At 50.2% G+C, this 22,333-nt stretch overlaps 1 protein-coding gene across 1 annotated transcript in view; it reads right to left on the bottom strand.

Moving 5' to 3' along the window:
• The window catches only part of LOC147679719 (phosphatidylethanolamine-binding protein 1-like), a 42,154-nt gene extending 26,240 nt beyond the window's left edge, over positions 1-15,914 (bottom strand). The window contains exon 1 of the mRNA XM_086943285.1: positions 15,544-15,914. Within this exon, the coding sequence (XP_086799411.1) occupies positions 15,544-15,780 (237 nt within the window). The 5' untranslated portion in view covers positions 15,781-15,914. The remainder of the gene's footprint in view (positions 1-15,543) is intronic.
• Positions 15,915-22,333: the final 6,419 nt, after the last annotated feature.

Raw genomic sequence — 22,333 nt, 5'->3', positions numbered from 1 at the left:
CACGCTAATGTCTCACAAAAACTTGGTAACCCACCATCACTGCTCCACGGGATGCACCCAGGGCAGGGACAATAGTTCAGTGCCCACTATGAGGGGCATGCTTGGTCCACCCTCCACGTCACAGAACAGGTTCTGAACCTCCAATTACCAGGGACCGACCTAGACCTACGGTAGGGCCAAAGAAAGTCAGGATAACCATTTCACATGCAGTAAGGCACTCAGAGCAGATGCACACTGTAATGTTTGTAATTTTTCGCAATAGGCCACACCTAAACCGTGCACTCCTGAGAGGAGACAAATGCACTGCTACACCTTTAAATAACACACTTAAAACAGCACTCCCAAAAGACGATGCGATAAAATAAGATCCAGCACTCTCTTAAGGCGAAGCAAGAAAACAAATTCAAGTGCATTTAAAGTGACACACACATTTATTAATTCAATATTTTGGAAGGGAAGGCAAAATATATTGGTTAATGCAGACTCCCAAATATCAAGTAACTCAAGCACAAAACCAGAATAACATGTAGTATATATACATGTAGTAAAGAAACTTCGAAATTATATGCACAAAGTAAGTAACACCTCACTGATCGATCATGCAACATCCTTGCAAACTCAAGCTGGAGGAGCGCTTCGACAGCCCAGGAAGGAGTTTGATCGGGACTCAAATCCAGATTTTGTGGCAGTACGTCTACTCCACAAATGAGCTCATAGCTGCCCTAGAATACTCCCCGCATTTAATACCTTTTACTCAACGTGAGGCGAAGGTTCTAGAAACCTCACCCCATTTCTTCTGTTGCGAAAAACCGAGCTGACCGTACTGGTCTGTGTCAAGGTCAGGATAGAAGCTGGCCAGCCTCTGTATTTTGACTCGGAGAGGGAGCTATAAATTCCACTCATTCCGCTGACAACAACAGTCTCTGCCCTGAAAGGTACCAAGCACGCATCCCACACAACATGTTCCAGTTCACTCTGATCGGTGAGAAGAAACCAGGTGAAGAGCGAAAACATCCCCTCCTCACTCTGCAGCTACGTGCAAGCACAAAAAATGGGGTCCGTTAGACAAGATGGAGTCAGCACAGAAAATGGAGTCAATTCTGCCAAATGGAGTCAATGGTCAATATATAATTCTTTATTTCATTGCACACACCTGTTTACCATGTGCTGGCACTCCAGTCTCAAAGTTGTATACACAATGTAGATTTTCCTAGTTATTATGACGGAAAGTCTTAATTTTATTAAAGACACGGAGGCGAGTATTATGCTTTCTTATCTTGCTTTATTACAAACAGCAGCCAAGATAAGTGATAAGACCTACAGTTCCCAGGGGCCTGAGAGGACTCACTGGCCAATGGGACTGAAGAAAAAACGATATCAACTGACCAATCGGAACATAGCATGTAATAAGAGTCACCACTGACTGCGCAGCTTCCTCTTTTTGCTGACGAGCAGATCAGATAAAGTCAGCAAACAAAGGTAAAATTGCAACCACCAGAGTAAACGCCAAAGTCCAGGAACAAACTTCTTGAAACCGTGTAATCCCGAAGTAACCACCAGCTTCAGACACAGGAGGTGGAACCGGACAAACAGGAGGGAAGATCCGTCGAGGTGAAGCTCTGACTGTAGAGAGAGTAGACTTCCTACGAAGCAGCAGGAGGCAGGGCCGGATTCGCTGAAGGGAGGGAGAACACAAAATTAGTAGTGTAGCGGTGGGATAATACTCGCCTCCGTGTCTTTAATAAAATTAAGACTTTCCATCATAATAACTAGGAAAATCTACATTTTATGGCGAGACCGGAGGCTCCTATTATGCTTTTTTAAAGCATATTAACAACAACAGAAGCTACAGTATTAATAGGTTTACAATAAAACATACAGAAAACATTGTCATTGGTCCTGTCTGCTGATCTCAGGATGTCCTCCAGACGGGAGCCAGCCCAAAAGGCCTCGGAGACCATGGCTCCTCTGGTGGAATTGGCTCCGAAAACGGAGACATCAATGCCCGCAAGGGACATAACCCAACGTACTCAACGGGCAAGTGTAGGAGAGGAAACAGGAAGGTGGGGTTTTCGGAAGGAGATAAGGAGTTGTGAATGAGAGGAAGCCCTGAGATCAGAAGTCCTTTGTTCATAGACTTGTAAACATTGTCCAACACATAATTTAGGCTGAGACGGGAAATAAGGGTAAAAAACAGAATTCAAATGTGTTTTGGTCCGTCTGTGAATAGTGAACATTACACCAGTAGGGGAGAATTGGCAAGAAGAAATATCTAACGCTCTGACATCAGAGACACGTTTGATGGAAACTAAACACAACAACATTGTAAGCTTAGCAGATAACATTTTGAGAGAAAGAGCAGAATTATCTGGCCAATCAGTAAACAGTTTGAGAACCACAGAAACATCCCATGAAGAGGAAAACTTAGCCAACAGAGGTTTGGAACAACGAACTCCTTTTAGTAAGCGGCAGATCAATGGATGTACGCCCGCAGGTTTGCCGTCAATAGGAACATGATTGAGCGAAATCGCTGAACGATAAAGGTTAATTGTGCGGTAAGACTTACCTGAACCGGCCTCTGAGGCCAAAAAATTTACCGCGAAATTCAGAGGGGCTGAAAGGGGATGGATATTCCTTTCCAGACACCAGCTTGCCCATAGAGACCCGGCGGATTTGTATGCTTTGGAAGTTCCAGGAGTCCAGGCTTGGCTGATAGAGAGCAGCCTCTTGTGAAATGAGGACGTCCGGAGGGTCAGGCCGGAAACTTTCCAGGCCGACAGCGGCAGGGAGTTGTCCAGAATGAGGTTGTGTTGAACACCTTGAGGACTCAAGAGCAAGTCGGTGCATGACGGCAAGAGGACTGGGAAGTCCACGGCCATCTCCAGAAGAGAAGGGAACCAGATTTGAGATTGCCAGAAAGGGGCCACCAGGACCATGGATGACGTCTGACGACGAACCTGGGACAGAACTCTGTTGATCATGAGAAAGGGGGGAAAGGCGTAATTGAGATGACGGGACCAGTCATGGAGAAAAGCATACGTAGCCAAAGCCGGAGGGTCCGGCCGCCAGCTGAAGAAACGGGGCAACTGAGAGTTGAGACGGGATGCGAAGAGATCTATGAAAAAAGGACCCCATTTTTGAGAAAGAGAAAGGAAAACGGACGGAAGCAGCTTCCAATCGCTGGAGTCTCGGAGAAAACGGGAATGCCAATCGGCCACCGAGTTGAGATCTCCTGGAAGGTATTCCGCCGTCAAGGAAATTTGGTTGGACAGACAATATTCCCACAGACTTTTTGCCAGCTCTGCCAGAGGTTTGGATTTGGTACCGCCAAGATGGTTTATGTAACAGAACGCAGAAACATTGTCTATTCGGAGGAGAATGGAACAGCGAATCCTATTCTTTGAGAGGCTTTGGATTGCAAACGAACCTGCAAGCATCTCTAAACAATTGATGTGCAATTTGGACTCCTCGTGAGACCATGAACCTCCAGTCGATATTGGACCACAACGGGCGCCCCAACCCGACAGGCTGGCATCGGATTCTAACACAAGATCTGGGGCCGAAGCGAAGATAGTGCGTCAGTTCCACGCATCTAAATGGTCTGTCCACCACAGAAGTTTGTCGTGGGATTCTTGATCTAAAGCGAGAAGGTCGGAATAGGCCAAACCTTGGCGAAGGTGTTTGATTTTTAAACGTTGCAGGGCTTGATAATGTAGAGGGCCCGTAAAGATGGCATGAATGGAAGAGGAGAGGAGGCCGGCAATTCTTGTTAAGGATCGGAGAGAGATAAGAGATGTGCGGAGGACTGAAGTAATCTCTGATTTGAATGGCGAGACCTTTGCCTGGGGAAGGCGGAGAGACACTCCCACTGCGTCCACCAGGAAACCCAAGAATTCCATGTTTTGGGATGGTACAAGAGAAGACTTCTCGAGATTGAATAGAAAACCTAGGTCCAGAAGGAGGTTCTGGGTAGTGTGTAGTTCGGACAGTAGAAGTTGTTCATAATAAGAATGTCGTCCAGATAAATAATGAGACGAATTCCGAGAGCCCGAAGATAGGCAACAACAGGTTTCAGGAGTTTTGTAAAGCACCAGGGTACTGAAGAAAGTCCGAAAGGAAGAGAAGTAAATCGGTATGTCACGCCCGACCACTGAAATTGGAGAAATTTCGAGTAGAAGGGGTGAATCGGAACTGTAAGGTAAGCATCCTGAAGGTCCAGACGCACCATCCAGTCGTTGGGACGGGGAGTGTCCCGTAGGTGCAGAATTGTCTCCATTTTTAAGTGGCGGTAAACCACAAATTGGTTGAACCATTTTAGGTTGATTACTGGACAGAGCTTTTTGTTTTTCTTTTGGACCAGAAAAAGAGAGCTGAGAAAGCCGGAGGAGTCGAAGGGAGAAATCTGAATTGCTTGTTTCTGAAGCAGGGAGTTTATTTTGTTTGAGATGAGAAGAGCCATGTTGGAAGAGAAAACCAGAGGAGGGAGAAAAGAAGTCTGGATAGGTGGTGAATAGAGTTCTATAAGCTAGCCCTGACCCGTGGAAAGAACCCAAGGGTCTGTGCTGATAGTCCGACATTTTGGTAAAAACTGTTTTAGTCGACCCCCTACAGGAGGAGAAGGAGAAAGCCTTACCCTATTGGTTGGAGTTGTTGTGACTGTAGTTTTTCTGTCCTCTGCCACGGAAACCTATACCCCGCTGAGGGTAGAACTGGGGTTTGTAGTCTTGAGAATTGCTGTAAGCACCTCTGGAGCCTTTATTGTTTTAGGGACGGCCGGAAGAGCGTCCCCTGCCTCTGCCGGCCCGTCCAAAAACCTGAGGAGCGAAGACCTTTTTTATAGATTTTTGTGCTTTATCAAGAGACGCAAAGGTGGAGACAAAACGACTAATGTCCCGGATGAGATTCTCCCCGAAAAGGAGACCATTAGCTTTGGCACCCGGATCCAATGGAGCAAGATTGGCCAATTTGGGATCCAATTTGATAAGTAGACCCTTACGCCGTTCGTGCGTGATGGCAGCGTTGGCATTGCCTAATAAACAGAAAACACGTTGAGCCCAGATGGATACATCCTCCGCTGAGAGGTCAGAACCATCGAGGCGGGCCGACTCAGCCATATCAAAAATACGTGCTAAAGGACCCAATGTGTCCAGAAGCTTGTCCTGGCAAGTAGACCAGGCTTTGTCAACGCCCCTCCGGGGATCTTTGCCAAATTTGGAAAAGAAGGTGAGTAAAGGTTGATCGATAGCGGGGACAAGGGTAATTTTGTCTGGCAAGGAAGGTTTGGGACATTCGGACTTTAGTCTAGACCTAACAGTGGACTCTAGGGGCAGGCGAAGCCTGGCTGATATGTACTCCCCCACATGGGAAGAAGGTAACCATTTGGTGGAATTCGGATGACGAATGGACGAAGGGTCGAACATATGGAGCCCCTCAGAGTCAAAGACAGGTTCGAAGGAGAAAGAATCAAGTTTGGTCTTTTTATGGGGAGGGGAGGAGGGGTCAGAAAAATCAAAGATATTCAATAAATCCGCTGCGTCTGGCATGTCGTCATCATCATCCGTGTCCATGATGGTGGAAATGGCTAATTTCTCTCTAGGAGACTCTGCGTGTTTCTCTTTCTGTTTACGCTTGCCCTCTGTACCAACAAACCCCTCCTTTCTAGGACCCCTGGGAGGCGCTGAATCCTCAGTCGAATGCGTGGAAACGTCTCCACACAAAGCAGACGCAGTTTTAGACACACCTTTGGAAGCAGAGGAAACCACCTTTCTTTTTCTGCTTTTCCCCGCAGACTGGGCCAGAGCCTTGGACACTAGGCTTACCATGGTATTTTCCATGGATTTAGACATGCGTCTCATGGAAACTTCGACAGCCTTTTCAACAGAGGTATTAATAAACATATTCAAATCTTTCTTGAAGGCTTCACCTTCTTCATTGTCCTGAACTAACACAGGAGAGCTATCTAATTCCATATTGCAAATACTGTGGTTAAAAGGAAGGCAGGCGAGGGTTAAAATGTGCAATAGGAGGGACAGGAGGCCTAAAAACCACTTCCAGGGGCGTGACCAAAGAGGAAAAAAGGCTCCGAAGGCAGTGGGAGCTGAGGGGCAGCCGGTGGAGCCAGAGAACGCGCTGCGGTAATTAGTAGAGAGACCGGCAGCCGCGCTGATAAAACTCTGAAGAGTGCGGAGAAATGAGCCCAGAATACAACGAACAGCGTTCGCGTCACCAGCAAGACTTTGAGGTGAGCGCTGTACAGCTTCTAGAAGCGCGAGCCTGAGCGAAAGCGGACGGACCCACCAGAGCGGAAAACTCTGGGGGGGCAGGTGCACAGAGCGAGTGAAGCCGAGCGCGAAACAATATCTGGCAAAGCGCGAGGCAGAAAGGCGCAAATTTATTAATTGTAACAGAATACCATATCAACAGTACTGTAAACAATGCAAATAATACAATAACGAAATCACATTATGGGGGCAAAAGATAAGAGCACTTATCTGTTTGCGAGCAGCAAGAAAAGAGGAAGCTGCGCAGTCAGTGGTGACTCTTATTATTATGCTATGTTCCGATTGGTCAGTTGATATCGTTTTTTTCTTTAGTCCCATTGGCCAGTGAGTCCTCTCAGGCCCTTGGGAACTGTAGTTCTTATCACTTATCTTGGCTGCTGTTTGTAATAAAGCAAGATAAGAAAGCATAATAGGAGCCTCAGGTCTTGCCATAAAATTCACCATAGGAGACCTACTGCCTATCATAAAAAGGTGTTGCAACTGCACTAGTATATTTGTGAAGTCCTTAGGTTTCTTTTTTTGCCCCTGTCCAGAGAAGGATTTCTTACTTACTTCATGTTTTTTGATGCATCATTCATCCTTTAGTGTGCTAGCACTGCAGCACAGTAAGAACTGTTTTTATAAAACACGATCATTCCTTACACTTTTTGCCACATTGTTATTTATCTCATATGCGTGCAAAACCAATATCATGCACCACCAATACAAGACTACCACTGATTCCACGCCACATTACCCCCTCATGGGTCCTCCCCGTCCCAGTCCTAACAACGTGAGGCAGTCCTGCCTCCACCCAGCCAATCACAACGCCAGTATTCAAAAGTTACATAAGCCCCTCCCACCTACCGCCATGCCTGTTTTTTTTCTGCTCCGACGGCTGTCGGAACGCTGGTGCTCCCGGTTCCTGTTTCTGTTTCTGGCTTTCTTCAGGACGGTGCCGTGAGTGTTTCGTTTGCAGTTTTATGCTTTTGCGTTATTTACTGTGTGTATTTCACAGGAGTATTTCATTTGCAGTTTTTTACTTCTGCATTGTTTCCTGTGGGTTTTTTTCTCTGCGCGGCTGCTCCGGTCCACCGGTCAGCTGTGCTCCTGTTCTGGGGTCAGGGACTCTCCCCGTTCATGTGCTGGGCTGGGGCGGGGAGTTTTTGTGGTGTCCTGGCCCCGGGTCGTTCCGGCGCTGTGGTTCTAGTGCAGCGTCCGGCCCCCACGGTCATGGTCTTTTGACCTGGGGCTGTGGGTGGAGACTACAGGGCTGCCCATTGTAATTTTTACCGGTCTCACATTGTGTGATTTGGTGATTGGGGGCAGTGTTGCTTGGAGGTTGCTGGGCACTTCCTTTGTTGTGTGGTGAGTTCCTGTTTGGTTCGATTGCTCGGGTTCACTCACCATGTGTGAAGGGTCGTCTTCACCTGTGCCTGCCTGGCACAGTTGTTGGTGTTGGCTGTCCAGTATGCGCTGCCAGGGCCTACTTTGCGTTGTCCTGAGGATAGGTCTTTATTAGGGTGATGCTGGGTTGTGGCCCTAGATCCCTGGATGCTGTGGGGTTTTCCGCACAGTTTGTTTACTCTGTGGTGGTTGACCTTTTCCTTCCATGTTGTCCTGTTGGATATCCTGTCTGATGCATGGCTTGCGGCAGATACGCAGGGTTTTCCTCGTTTTCTGGGATGGTGGTTTCGCCTGGCGGACTTTGTCTCTCACTTTCCTGCATTTCCATGTGTTGCTTCTTCTTTTGGGGTGCGTGCTGGCTCTTGTTCGGCCTGTACTTCACTTTTCCTTCTCATGGGTTGTGTGGAGTTTGGCTGTTTGCGGGCCTTCCTTCCTGTCTTGGCTTGATGGGTTGAGTCTTCTCCTCGGCTGACCTGGTCCTGGCGTCTTGGTCCACTATCTGTTTTTCTGTGGCTCCTTGGCTTTTTGGCTCCCTCTACTGACAGTCTGTGTGGTGGTGCTCTGTCTTCCTCTCGGCCCTTTCGTGGTCGGGGGTGGGGGAGGCTGTGTTCCGTTTGGTTCCCGGCCTCTGTTGCGCCTACGGCTGCCCCTGGGTGTTGGTCGTCCAGGGTTTTGGGTATTGTTGTGCCCTGGGAGGGGGGTCTCTGTGACCTGGTGGTTGCGGTTGCGTCTCTTTTTCTTTGGGTCTGTGTCCCACTCCTGGTGTTCATCTGGCAGTAGGTTCCCTCTCTCCGTTGCTGTTTTTGTTACGGTTTTGGGGGCTCGGATCCGTTGTTCCTGGCTTGTTGGTCCGGTCTGCTTTCCGACTGGTGGGTCCTGTCGGGCTTCGCTCTTGGTTTCTGGATTCCTTTCCGGGCTGTCCCCCTTTTTGGGCTGTTTTCACGGTTGCTCCGTTGTCCTTTGACCCGTGTTGCATTTGCCTTCTTCTTTGGGCTTCGGTCTCTTTTTGTCTCTGGGCGCTGTTGTGCTGGTTCCGGTGGCGGAGCAGGCCAAGGTTCCACTTCCTCTTTGTTCTTGGTCCTGGCGCCCGTTGGTTCCTTTCTGCACGGTTCTGTGTCCCGGGGCTTTATTCCATTTGGTGCCGCTGGTCGGTTGTTCCCCTTGCGGTCTTTCATTCCCCTCTTCCTGGTGGGTGTTTTTTATTTTTTTGGGCTTCCCTGGATTTGGGTGTTGTCTGTTTTTCACGTTCCATCCATCTGGCTGGTCCGCGGTTCCTGCGGTTTGCTGTGGATGGGTTCCTTTCTCTGTTTCGGGTGTTGCCTTTCGGCCTCTCTCCTGTGCCCCAGGTTTTTTCTGCGGTGCTGGCTCCTGCTGTGCAGGTTTTTTGCTGGTTGGCGGTTCCGCTCTGCTTGCTCCTGTTGTTCTATGTTATGCAGGGTCAGGTCTGGTCCATACCTGGGTGGGTGACCGCCTGGGGGGTGCTTTTGGCTTTTCCCTATGTGGCTTTTGTCCGTTTTATGCTTCCACCCTCCTTGTGACTGTTCTGGCGATGGTGGCGTTGTGGCCTTGCTCGGGTTACTGGGGTTTGTTGTGGTTCTGGCCATTTTTCTTCTGGTTCCTGTTCGGGGCCTTCGGTTTCTCGGGGCCTGTTCGTCACTTTGCAGGGGGTTGTTTTCACCCTCCGGCTCGGTTCTCTTCCCTGTTGGCTCTTTTGTGGGTCCTGCTGGGTCGCACTCTGCCCTTTGGGGTTGGTTGCGGTTCCAGGAGGTGGTGGCTGCCTCCACGGCTGTGGTTCCTTGGGTTTGCCTGTTCCACCTGTCCCTGGTGTTTCTTCTGATTGGCTCTTTGGGTCCTTTTCCGTGCAGGTTACATGGCTCTGGTGCCTCTCTCCCCTGTTCTGGTTCCTACTTTGGCCTGGTGGCTTTGCTCTCCCGACCTGGTGTTTGGGGTGCGTTTTCAGCTCCCTTCTCTCCTCTTGTTGTCCTTGGACGCCTGTCCTTGGGGTTGGGCACCACGTTGGGGTCCTTGGTGGCTGCCGAGTTTTTTGATTCGTGCTGGCCTTCCCGTGGATATTTGCTGCTTGGGCCTTCTTGGGGGGACCAGTTGCATGTCTCTGTTCCTGCTGGCTTCCATGTGGTGTTCCCACAACACTATGGCTCATTGGTGTGTCTTGTGCCTCTGGTGGTTCGGGCTCCCGCAGCTCTCTCTGGGCCGTGTCTCCTCTCTGGGCTTTGAGTTTGTGTTTGGGACTGTCTGCGTTTTCGTTCGAAGACGCTGCTTGGGCCGTTTCCTCCTGTCCTCTGTTTTGTGCCCTCTGTGCTCGCTTCGGCGGCGCATTTTCTTTGTTTGGTTCGATTTGGTGTGGATTTGCATGGCCCCTGCACATTTCCTTGGCCTTCGGGTTTTCTATGTGCCTTCCCTCCTATTTCTCCTCCTGCATAGTCTGGGGATGTAAGGGGGTGTGTGTAGGTGTCTGTATCGTTGGCCTCTCTGTCTTTGATTTCTGCTCCTGCTGCTGCTGGCGGGGGTTGGGTTTGGCCGGACTTCATTGACTCCGGCTCCGCTTTTTGGTCCACAGCTGGTTTTTGCCCTGACGTCACTTGCTTCTGACGGCCTGGCTCTTGTGCGGCTGTGGTTGGCGTCTTTGGGCTGTTCCTCTGTGGTAGCTCGTGGAATCTTATTGTCACGTCGGCCTTCGGCCCTTGGGTGCTGTGGTCGTCTTTGGGGTTCTTTTTTCTCTTTGTGTTCTTCCCATTGGGTCGTTCCTGTGCTGGAGGATCCTACCTCTGTGTTGGATTTTCTCTGGACTATTTTTTTTACAGGGCCTTGCCCCTTTCGCTTTGTCTTCTCAGTGGGAGGCGGTTCGTGCTTGTCGGGGTCCTGGAGCCTCCTTGGTGGTTTTTGCCCCTTTGGAGAGTCGGTTTCTTCTAGGCTTTCGGCTTCGTCGGCCGGTCTCTCCTGTACTTGTGCCTTCTTGGTTTTTTGCCTGCTGTTTGGGGGGGGTTTGATGTTGCCCCATTTTGAGCTCTTGCTGATAGCTGTTCTGGTTGTCAGCTACTGTGGCTTTTTTGCTGGCCATCACCTCTGCTCGTCGGTTGGGTGCTTTGGGTGCTCTGCTCGTTTCTTTTCCCTGTTGGGAGTTCCTGCCGGATTGGGTTGGTTTGTGGCTTGTTCCGGTCTTTCTGCCTGTGGGTTCTTCCCGTTTCCTTTGGCAGCTGGAGTGATTCTTCCTGTTTTACCTGCTGGGGAGTCCCTTGTTCCCCCTTCCTTGGTGGTTCGCTGGACTCTCCGGTTTTTCCCACCTTCGTTCCCTGGTGTTTTTCCCTTTTCTCCTGCCCTGTTTGTCTCCTGTGGAGGTGTGGCTTGGGGGATATGATTTTCCGATTCTGAGGTTGGTCAGTGGGTGCGTTTGGCGGTCAGCCTGCCTTTTCGGTCCTTTGGGTCTGCCTCCTCCGTCTCTGGTGCTGGGTCGTTAGACACGTTCTGTGCCTGCTTCCTGGGCTGGGGCGGCAGGAGTTTTCTATCCGGGAATTTGTTGGGCGGCCACCCGCTGTCCCGTCTTGTATTTGTGCTACCTTCTTGGCTTGTTGTTTTACATGCCTCTGCTGGCTGTTTTTCTGTTGGCGTCTTGGACGTTGCTGTTCATTGATCTTTACTGATTTGTACTCTGCATGGATCCCTGGTGTCCTGCGTTTTTTGTTGGTTCTCTGCTTGTGAGTTCCTCACGTTGTTAGGACTGGGACGGGGAGGACCCATGAGGGGGTAATGTCTTATTACTTACCGGTAATCTTCATTACCCCGATTAGGGTCCTCCCCGTCCCAGTCCTGTACCCTCCCGCCCTCCCGCTGTGTTTGTGTCGGAGTCTTGTTGATAACAGGCATGGCGGTAGGTGGGAGGGGCTTATGTAACTTTTGAATACTGGCGTTGTGATTGGCTGGGTGGAGGCAGGACTGCCTCACGTTGTTAGGACTGGGACGGGGAGGACCCTAATCGGGGTAATGAAGATTACCGGTAAGTAATAAGACATTACTGAACAACCACTAATACTAGCAACACATCACAGATAACAACAAAACTATACTCAACAGAACAGCTGCCAGTACCACTAATTCCACTACCAAAGCCAGTAGGTCTGGCTTTAATGTGCTATCTTGTGAAAATACATTTCTGCATGATTGCATTAGCGTGTGTTAACACAACCCATTTAGCCACACGTCATTCTTTTAAAATCCACTTAGAGGAACTTCTTCTCTTTCTCTTCAACACACGTATTTGTGCAGACAGTAACAAACCTTGTGCTTTGGTCAAAAAAGCTCCAATTCCAAAATAAATTTGCATCAAATGCGTGGCAATGATTGAAACTGCAGACAAGTATATGGAAACATGAAACTGTCTTTCAAGCCATGGACATTTTTGCACATAAAGGCAGGGGAATTCTGTTGATCGCTTAGACTGCAACGCCTCTTCTTGTTGGTAAGTAACAGCATAGGAGTTTTTTTCCGCAGCACTGCTATAAATGTTTTTTGTGACATTGTACAAGCACTGACAAATCTAATTGCTTTGAGTAGTGCATCTTCACAATATGAAGACAACCATGCGCACATACCAAGACACCTGCAGGTAAACATTTTTATGTAGTCCAAAAGACATTCAGGCGTTCACACACAACATAAACCCTGTGCAGCATAAGGCATAGTTCGGCTGTTTTTAAACAGAACAATAAGATACACCCAACCTGGGTTGGCTTGGCAACAGGTCAGCAACACAGCAGCCAGGCCCATTACGGTGGCCTCTGTTGAGCACTGTAATGAACTGACTCACTTTTTCCAGAAACAAAATATGAACATCTACTCCTCCTTTCCAGACTCTGCTAATCACATGGATTTTGGTCCCAGCAAACCTCTTTCGGATTCACAAGTGTTCTCTCTTGGTATTTCCAACTTCCACTGTGTGTTCGGTAAAACAATGTAAAATCGGTCAATATTGAGGGCAGAGCCCTGCACTGGCTTTTCTCCTTCCTGGATAATCGCACCTTCCAGGTCCAAGATCAGTCATGTCTCACTGCTAGTCTCCCTCTCTGCGGCGGGGTTCCTCAGGGCTCCGCCCTGAGCCCCACTCAGTTTAACCTTTATCTTCTTTCCCTTGCTGATATCATTCGAACATATGGGCTGCTGTTGGTTTCCTATGCCGACGACACCCAGCTGGTCGTGTAGATCTCTCCTGACTCCAGGTCTGGTCACCTATCCATGACTCTAGTCTTCTGGAAGTAGCCAGTTGTATGGCTGGCTGCAAACTTATACTCAATGAGGACAATACAGAAGTCATGCTGTTAAGGAACAACTTCTGCGGCAATGTTCCGAGTCCACTTCCAGACGGCCGGAGTCAATTGACCATCCCTAAAAATTTGCTAAAGAGCCTTGGGATATAGCTTGATGTTGGTCTCACTATGGAACTTCAAGACAAAAAAATTGCCTGTAGCGGTTATGGTACCCTGAGATTGCTGAGAAAGGTTCTCAGCCTTCTACCCTTCACTGCGAGAAGAGTTATTATTCAGGCTCTTGTGCTATCTTGTCTCGACTATCGGAATGCCATATTTCTTGGTTCAACCCATAACGATGTCAGGAGGTTGCATACTGTGCAAAATGCTGCCGCACAACTCCTGATGAACATTTCCAAACATTGAGCGATCTCCACTGGCTTCCAGGAGAAAGCTGAGGGCAGTTCAAGACTTTTCGCATTATACAGAGTAATTAATAAAAAAAAAAATAACCCTTCTTTGTTAAGATCTATAGCCTCCCCATATTTGACGGTGAGAGTTCTCCGATCCTCAATCGCTCACCTTCTGATGGACCCCAGGATTCGTAGATCTCACTGGGTAGGCTGTTCTATTTCCTTCCTGGCCCCTAGACTCTGGAACACTTTAACCCTGGAACTGCGCCAATTGGGGCAGGAACTCCCTTTCCGTAAGGCCTTGAAGACTTGGCTTTTCTGAGCATAACTTCCTTGTCAGTCTGGTTTTACCATATATTGTGTCTGTCACAGCGCTGGGAGGCCTCTGGGTAGCCATGCGCTATCGAAGACAGCACAACTAGAATGTCAGGTCATAAAGAGCGTGCTGAGTGCGCTTTAGCACCTGCTCTCAGGCTTTGCTCCAAGTAAAACATTTTAAAAATATGAAATAAAAATAGTGCCCTCATCTCACACGTTAACTTGCAGTCTCTGTGTGCCTTTTATCAGAATTATACCCTAAATAGGCGTCAGAATTCAGAGGCAGTGGACTAAATACTGCCACTCCTTTCTCCAGACTCAGGTGTCCATCGGCTGAAGCAAAGATGTACTCTACCATAGCACTTCACAAGGTGGCCAAGAGATAAACCTGAAGATAAAAGCATTCTAGTTTCTCACTCCTCATATAAAGCAAAGGGTTTATAAAGAATAAGTGAAAGAAATGGATGCGTTATCAGACACGACACTAGATATCTTGCATCCTTTATTGTATTCAATCAATGCAGACAGACATGGGTGAAGCTATAAAGCATTTTACACTGTATCCAATGCACAAAGGTTACTCCGCTATTGCTCTAAGGATGACAAGACCTCTTAAACGAGGTGGATGCACTATATTCCTCACTCGTTTTCTTTTCGCTAAACGGCTGTGCCGCGACCCAAGTCAGGATAGTGGCATCACTCTGGCCAGTCACAGAGGATATACAAAGACCCTTACTTGGATAAACTACATTGCAATCCATCACTTACTAATGTATTTTACTGCTTAACACGCTCATGCAGTAGAGCGCGTTGCCCGCATGTTTTTTTGTCATTCAGATCTACCCCCAAAGAATTCCAATTTGCTACAGGATAAACTAAATGCTAATGCAGGGAGCCCATTGAGTGTTCAGAGAGGGGGAGGGCTGGGGGTATAATATCTACCGGCATCCCTTTTGCATTTCGTAACTATGAAAAGGCTTGGTGCTCTGCCAACTCAGTGCTTTCAGAGGTGCTCAACTCTTATTCTTGTGTGGCTATTTCCACAGAAGTGTTTCCTCTGAGGCTAGTCACGTTGCTGGATTCGGAGAAGACTCAACCCACGATAGGTAAACGTCGCACATACCGGTGCCAAGATAACTTTAACACGACAGTCACCCAAACATAATACCGTATTTGCCAAAGGTCGCTAATACTCGGCAAGGAAGCGTACACCCATCTCGCCACTACAGAACACTCCGGGTTCACGTAGCCTGTTAGGCACGTCTCAGTTCAGTTTTACTTGGCATCCGAGCGGTATGTACTTTATGCGTCAGTGTCTTGCTAGGTGGCAACTGACACATGATCGTGAGTAAAATTAGCGCCCCACGCACTCCTGCACATCTAATGCTGCTGAGTGGAGTGAGAAGAAAGCAAGTACACTAGGAACTCGCTGCAGGTGCCAGTTCGATTAGTCACTGTCATAATTTCTTAACCTGAGGTATTAAATAATTACGAGCTTCGCCCTGCAGCACTACCTTTAGACGCCAAGAACGCAGCGGGTGCGATAGCCCTATTTCTAGCATTTACGTGCTCTAGAAACCCAGAGAAGCCCTGTCACTGCCCGCGAATTGCTAGCAAGCTAGAACTAGTACACATTGGCTATTGCAGGGCGACTTGTCTGCCCTTAAACACCCGAAAGTGACAGGGGCCAAGCTCGCTTGGGCGCCGATTCATGAGACAAGCTAATACTTTTTGGGGGGATATGGGGGTACAGGATACCATTAAAACGATAGCATACGGTGAGTAATGAGAATGCAGAGAACGGGGAGAGGAGCTTATGAGCTTCTTGCTAGTGAAGGGGACAGTTGCCGAACTGCACTCTATTATTGGAACGGCCCCCTTCGTTACCTGGGTGGGGGTCAGCTCCTTCCCCAGCTCGTCCAACTCCAAATTTCCGTAGCGGACCTGGAGAGGATGCATCGGCTTCTCTTCCACCTCAGTGAGGCTCAGCGGTCCACTCCACGCGGCCAAGTCGAGCGGCATGGTGGGCAACGGGAGGAATGCACAAAGAAAGCACGTCAGAAAAAAAATCGAACAGCGACAATTCCCGTGCAGGGACGACATCGTGAATCCCACCCCTCGCATGAGTGAAGAGTTACTTATCCAATAGGGACCCGACAAATGATCACCGAGGTCCGGGTTCCGCGTCCTTATTGGTAATCTACTGTACGTCTGACCTAGCCTGTCTTCGGCCACTCCAGGATTGGCTTTTCTCGGGAAAAGGGCGAGAGGAGGGGCTGTTAGTCCAATGTGCACAGTGAGGCTTTGCTGCCCACAGAACGTTCTGGAGAAGCAAATAAGTCCCAGTGAAACTGTTGGCTCTTGAATGAGAAACTGGATACTGGGCGTCAGAGTGGCCGGTATCGTGCCAGCTCTTCAAGTACACTTAACTGGTCCATATTTTTTATATTTCGCCGCCAGCGAAAATAATTGGAAAATATATTTTTATATCCAAGCCACTGAAAAAAAGAGAGATTCTCTTCTGTAATTTAAACCTAAAATGCCAAACACATGAAAACGTTAAAATAAACGTATTTTGGAACAGCCTATTGTATTGTAATTGCATTTATATACACTACCCCTTTTTCGGCGAGTAGCACGCTACTCCGGAACCCATAAAGGATTAGTGTTGAATTAGTGTAGTGAAATATGAAAGTAATTTGAGTGGTAGATAGGTTAGTCAGCTGTTTGGATTGAGAAGAAGAGGGAAAAATGTTTGCATTTATATAGCGCTTGTTAGCCTTGATGGGGTGTTGAAGCGATTATTTGGCGAAGAGCATGCTACCCCGGAGCCCATAAAGGATTAGTGGTAATTAGTACAGTGAAATTAGACACTTAGTTTGAATATATGTACACCAAAATCGAAAAGCATGTAAACGACCAAAATGCACATTTCAGAGCTCCTATGCTGATGTTGGTATAAAAGTTGAATTTACAAATTATATTAAGGGTAATTTTCAAAGGTAAACACTTTATGGCATTGGGAGGCTTATTTTATTACCTTGAACTTTCCTTGACATACTGAGGCAATCACTGCTGGTAATCCTGCACAGTTCATATTAATAGCTCAGGGTGATTCGTTGAGCATAAGTAGCTCTTATTAGGAAAAACAGGTTGGAGACCCCCACTATGTGTGATGGAGAAAGGATTCGCACAAGAAGCAACTTGCTTGAACTCATGAACCTCGAATAACCCTAACTATGTAACCAACATGTTTGTCTTACTAATGTGTCCCTGTTTACATTATTATCGGGTGTCCGAGTGACGCTTGCTTATGTGTTTTACTAATCCTAATACGCTTGCATTTAAAATGGCTGCTGCTACGCGGGAATTTCGTCTGCGCATGCGTCTGTCATACTCACCTGACATGAGGTACTCGCGGCTTTGGAGGGAAGACTGTCGCATCTGCGCACTAGTGATAATATGGCTGCTCTGTGTTCTCACATGCGAGAAGCTTGCACTGCTGCTTTTGCTAAGCTGTTCGTTCTGCTTAATCCTAATTCTATAGTCTATATCCATACTAATATAATAAAGAGAGAGACCAAACCTTTGAGGCGGGTAAACTCCGGAACCACAGAGCCAACCGGAGCACCGAATGCAGCATTTGAAAGGTGAGGCAAAGCAGATGGACATAGGCTATACAGCGACGCAACATATACTTTGGAGGGGACAAAGCACGTTGTGTGACAAAGTAGTTCGCTGGAAGTAGCACCGGCTCAAAGGTGGGCGTTTGCGTACGTTTGGGGCGTGTGAATAGCGTTCTATCGCGCTGAGTGCACCGTCGGGTGACGTTTGGAGCGTGTGAATTGCCTGATATTTGTGGTCGAGAGAGGGACATAGGGTGAGTAGATCCTTGAGGTTATGCGCCTTTATATACGTTTGGAGCGTGTGAATAGCGTTCTATCGTGCTGAATATGCCGTCGGGTGACGTTTGGAGCGTGTGAATTGCCTGATATTTGTGGTGGAAAGAGGGACATAGGGTGAGTAGATCCTTGAGGTTATGCGCCTTAATGACTCTGCGTTCCTCAACACACTTCTCCTTCGCTAACAGACAGTATTTCGCAATGCTCGCCCCATTGTACCAATATAGCTTTAGGTTTAACTCTTTTTATTTGAAAAACTGCACCTGGAAGGCAAATCGTACAGGGTAGATAAAACAACATCAGCAGCGATAGTATACATAAGAAAGGTACAGGTAGTGCATGAGAAGGCTTCCTGAAAGTCCAGTACTCATTAGATCTGTTGCTGCGTTGCTCTGTAAGGAAAAGTGCAACATGCCTGCCAGGTGGAAAACTCCCTTACCACCTCCCAACTCCCCCTCCCTGTCCAGTGCTCAAGTCATTCTCCTCCTGTGACGCCCCAGCAGGCCTCAATTCGGGGCCCCATTGTTTCCTTTCCATCAGTGGCCCTTGACCTCCGGTTTCGAGAGGCGCAATAGGCGAAGGTATCGCGGGCACGTAAGTTCCCTGAATTCTGTTATCAATAGAGTGTGAAACGGCTGCCATATCTCCTCAAATTGATCTATGTTTCCGGCTAGTGTAATGGACCTCTTCTCCATCCCCAATACCCCCCATAGCCGATGAAGCCAACCTGTAGTGGAAGGGACAGTGGCAGTGCGCCAGTGTATCAAAATGTTTTGGATCGCTGAGCCTAGGGCAATGGCCATTTGGCGTCCTCTTCGGGAGCGTAGGGGGTATGTCAGGGGATTGGGGAGCCCAAGTATGATGTAGGTAGGAAAGGGGGGCAGTTCGGTGTGGAAGTGTGTAGCTATGTCATCAATCACTTGTGTCCAGTATGGTTGTATCAGGGGGCAGTCCCATAGAATGTGTAGTAGAGTGCCCGTGTGCCCGCAACCCCTCCAGCAGTTCTTGTCTTTACTATGATCCATTTCGCTGATGCGTTCCGGTGTATAGTACCAATATGTGGTTACCTTAGTTAGTGTCTCAGTCAGCCCTGAATGGTATGCCGAGTGTCGCGCTCTGTAGGAAATTTGGCTCCATTCTTTATGGCTCAGGGTCCTGCCTAGTTCTCTCTCCCACCGCTCCCTTCCTGGATTATAAAGATGGGTTGAATGTGGTTGAAGGAATTTGTAAATGTCAGATATGAGTTTGGCGTCCGAAGTGCGAGGCAGTAGCCATCTCTCGTACGGTCGGAAGAGGCGATCGGCAGTCTCCCTCACCTGTGGCTGTAGGGCCCAGTGGCGAACCTGAAGGTAAGGCATGCGTTCTGTTTCCGGGAAGTTATATTCTGTCGGGAGAGGAGGAAAGGGAGCACTCCCTCCGGACCATATACGTGACAGAGGGAGCGGCATTCCGCTAAACGCCAATGGGTGTAGGCTCCCTTCGCCATACCTGGGGTGAAGTCCGGGTTATCGACTAGCGGTGTTAGCGGTGCGTTCTGCCTGAGTTGTGTGTTTTGCCCTGCATTTGTTTCTCCTCTTTTTCATCGTTTTTTCTCGTTCCCAGGACGACCCAGCCGTCGCTGAGCCGGCCTCTGACCTCCATTTTCTCGCCGCTGACTCCCGGCTTCCCCGCCCCCCTCCTGCCCATTCGCCGACCCGCTCCCGCCACCCAGCTGCTCCTCCCTCCCGGCTCCTCACTTATGTCGCCCACGTGAACGCGCTGCTGTCACGCGCAGCGGGAGCGCCGATTGTGCGCCGATTGTGCGCCGAAGGTGCGCCAAAGGCAAGCCCGTCTGCGCCCGTCTGCGCCCGTCTGCGCCCGTCTGCGCCCGTCTGCGCCCAGTGCCAGGACCCCTGGCCCCCACCGATGCAAGACGACCCGACAGACATATGACGCCGCCGCCCTCAACGCACTCAATGCCGGCCGGAACCCCGCCTGCTGCCGGGCCGCCCCGAAACGCATTCACGGACCAAGCCAAGCACCAGCAGCAACCTCAAGTGCATCCTGCTCAACACCCGCTCCATCCACAGACACGCCGTGGAACTCTGGAACCTGCTCAACACCACATCCCCAGACGTCGCCTTCCTCACGGAAACCTGGATGAACGCCTCCTCAGCCCCCGACATCGCCATCGCCATCCCGGACGGGTACAAGATCATCAGGAGGGACCGCGTCAACCAGACCGGAGGAGGCATCGCCATCGTCCACAAGAACACCATCCGCATCACGACCGACTCCAACAACACCTTCGCCGCCGCCGAGCACCTCCACTTCCAGATTCACACCGACCCAAAGACGACCCTCAGAGGCACCCTCATCTACAGACCCCCGGGACCACGCACACAATTCAGCGAAGACATCACGGACTTCATCAGCCCACACGCCCTCCCCTCCGCCGACTACATCCTCCTAGGGGACCTCAAATTCCACCTGGAGAACAACAAGGACCGTAACACCGCCGCCCTGCTGGACAACCTCGCCATACTCTGACTCAAGCAACTGGTCAACACCCCCACCCACTACGCCGGCCACACGCTTGATCCCGTCTTCTCATCCAGCAAGCACATCACCTTCAGCCACTCCACCGGACTCCACTGGACCGACCACAGCTGCGTCCACTTCAGCTTCAGAAGAACCACAACCCACCACCACCCGCAACAGGTTCCTCACAGAAGCTGGAGCAAGATCACCGCCGACCAGCTCACCACCTCCCTCAGCCAGAATCCACCCGCCAGCACAACGGACCCCAACGAAGCAGCCCGCAACTTCACGCAGTGGCTGACCGCCTGCGCCGACGACCTCGCACCACTGAAGAACCCTCCCAGCAGACCCAAAAGCAAGAAGGCCTCCTGGTTCACCGACGAACTCAAGGACTCCAAGAAGACCTGCCGCACCCTCGAGAAAGCCTGGCACCTCGACCAGACCACTGACAACATGACCGCCCTCAAACACGCCACCCGCAAGCACCACCAGCTCATCCGCACCACCAAGAAGAAATCACTGAAGGAACGACTGGACAACAACGCCCACGACAGCAAGGAACTCCTCACCATCGTCAAGGAGTTCTCCTACCCCAGCACCGGCAACAACAACATCACTCCCTCACAAGATCTCTGCGACTCTCTCGCCTCGTTCTTCCACCGCAAGATTGCCGACATCCACAACAGTATCGGCGCACCATCCACCCACCCAACCGTCGAACCAATGCCCTCCACCGCCACCCTCCGCACCTGGACCACGGTGACCACCGAAGACACAGCCCGCACGATGAACACCATCCACTCCGGATCTCCGACCGACCCCTGCCCCCACCACGTCTTCAACAAGGCCGACTCCACCATCGCACCCCAACTCCGGGACGTCATCAACACCTCCTTCAACACCGCCACCTTCCCGGAGAGCTGGAAGCATGCCGAGCTCAGCGCCCTACTGAAGAAACCAACAGCGGACCCCACCGACCTCAAAAACTTCCGCCCCCATCTCGCTCCTCCCTTTTCCTGCCAAAGTCATCGAGAAGATCGTCAACAGACAGCTTGCCTCCTTCCTCGAGACGAACGGATCCCTTGACCCCTCGCAGTCCGGTTTCAGAGCCAACCACAGCACCGAGACCGCCCTCATCGCAGCCACTGACGACATCCGAGCCCTGCTCGACAACGGGGAAACAGCGGCACTCATCCTCCTGGACCTCTCTGCAGCATTCGACACGGTCTGCCACCGCACACTAGTGCAACGCCTCAGCAACATCGGCATCCAAGAGAAGGCACTGGAGTGGATCATCTCGTTCCTCGCCGGAAGAACATAAAGAGTCCGCCTCCCCCCGTTTCGATCCAAGGCCACCGAAGTCATCTGCGGCGTTCCGCAAGGATCATCACTCAGCCTCACCCTCTTCAACGTCTACATGAGATCTCTTGCTGCCATCGCACGCCAACACAACCTCAACATCATCTCCTACGCCGACGACACCCAGCTGATCCTCTCCCTCACCAGAGACCCCAACACCACCAGAACCAGCCTACACGAAGGGATGAAAGACGTCGCCGAGTGGATGAAGAACAGCCGCCTGAAACTGAACTCAGACAAGACGGAAGTCCTCATCCTGGGACCATCGCCCTCCGCCTGGGACGACTCCTGGTGGCCCCCAGCCCTGGGAACCAGTCCCATGCTAACAGACTACGCACGCAACCTGGGCTTCATCCTGGACTCCTCCCTCTCGATGACCAGACAAGTCAACGCCGTCTCCTCATCATGCTTTCACACCCTACGCATGCTTCGCAAGATCTCTCGATGGATCCCGACCAAAACCAGGAAGATGGTCACCCAGGCCCTCGTCAACAGCCGACTGGACTACGGAAACACGCTCTACGCCGGAACCACAGACAAGCTACAGAAAAGACTCCAACGCATCCAGAACGCCTCCGCCCGACTCATCCTGGACATCCCCCGACGCAGCCACATCTCCGGCCACCTGAGGGACCTGCACTGGCTCCCCGTCAACAAGAGGATCACATTCAGGCTCCTCACCCACGCACACAAGTCTCTCCACGACCTGGGCCCCAAGTACCTCAACGACCGCCTGACCTTCTTCACGCCCACCCGCCAGCTACGGTCTACTAGCCTCGCCCTCGCTACCGTACCACGCATCCGAAGAGCCACCGCCGGAGGCAGATCCTTCTCCTACCTTGCGGCCAAGACATGGAACTCCCTCCCCATCCACCTTCGGCTGACCCAGGACCATC

The sequence above is a fragment of the Lissotriton vulgaris genome, chromosome 11, assembly GCF_964263255.1.
Source record: "Lissotriton vulgaris chromosome 11, aLisVul1.2, whole genome shotgun sequence".
Classification (NCBI taxonomy): Eukaryota; Metazoa; Chordata; class Amphibia; order Caudata; family Salamandridae; genus Lissotriton; species Lissotriton vulgaris.
The sequence above is the reverse complement of the archived record's forward strand: the minus strand, read 5'-3'. Positions and strand labels throughout refer to the sequence as shown.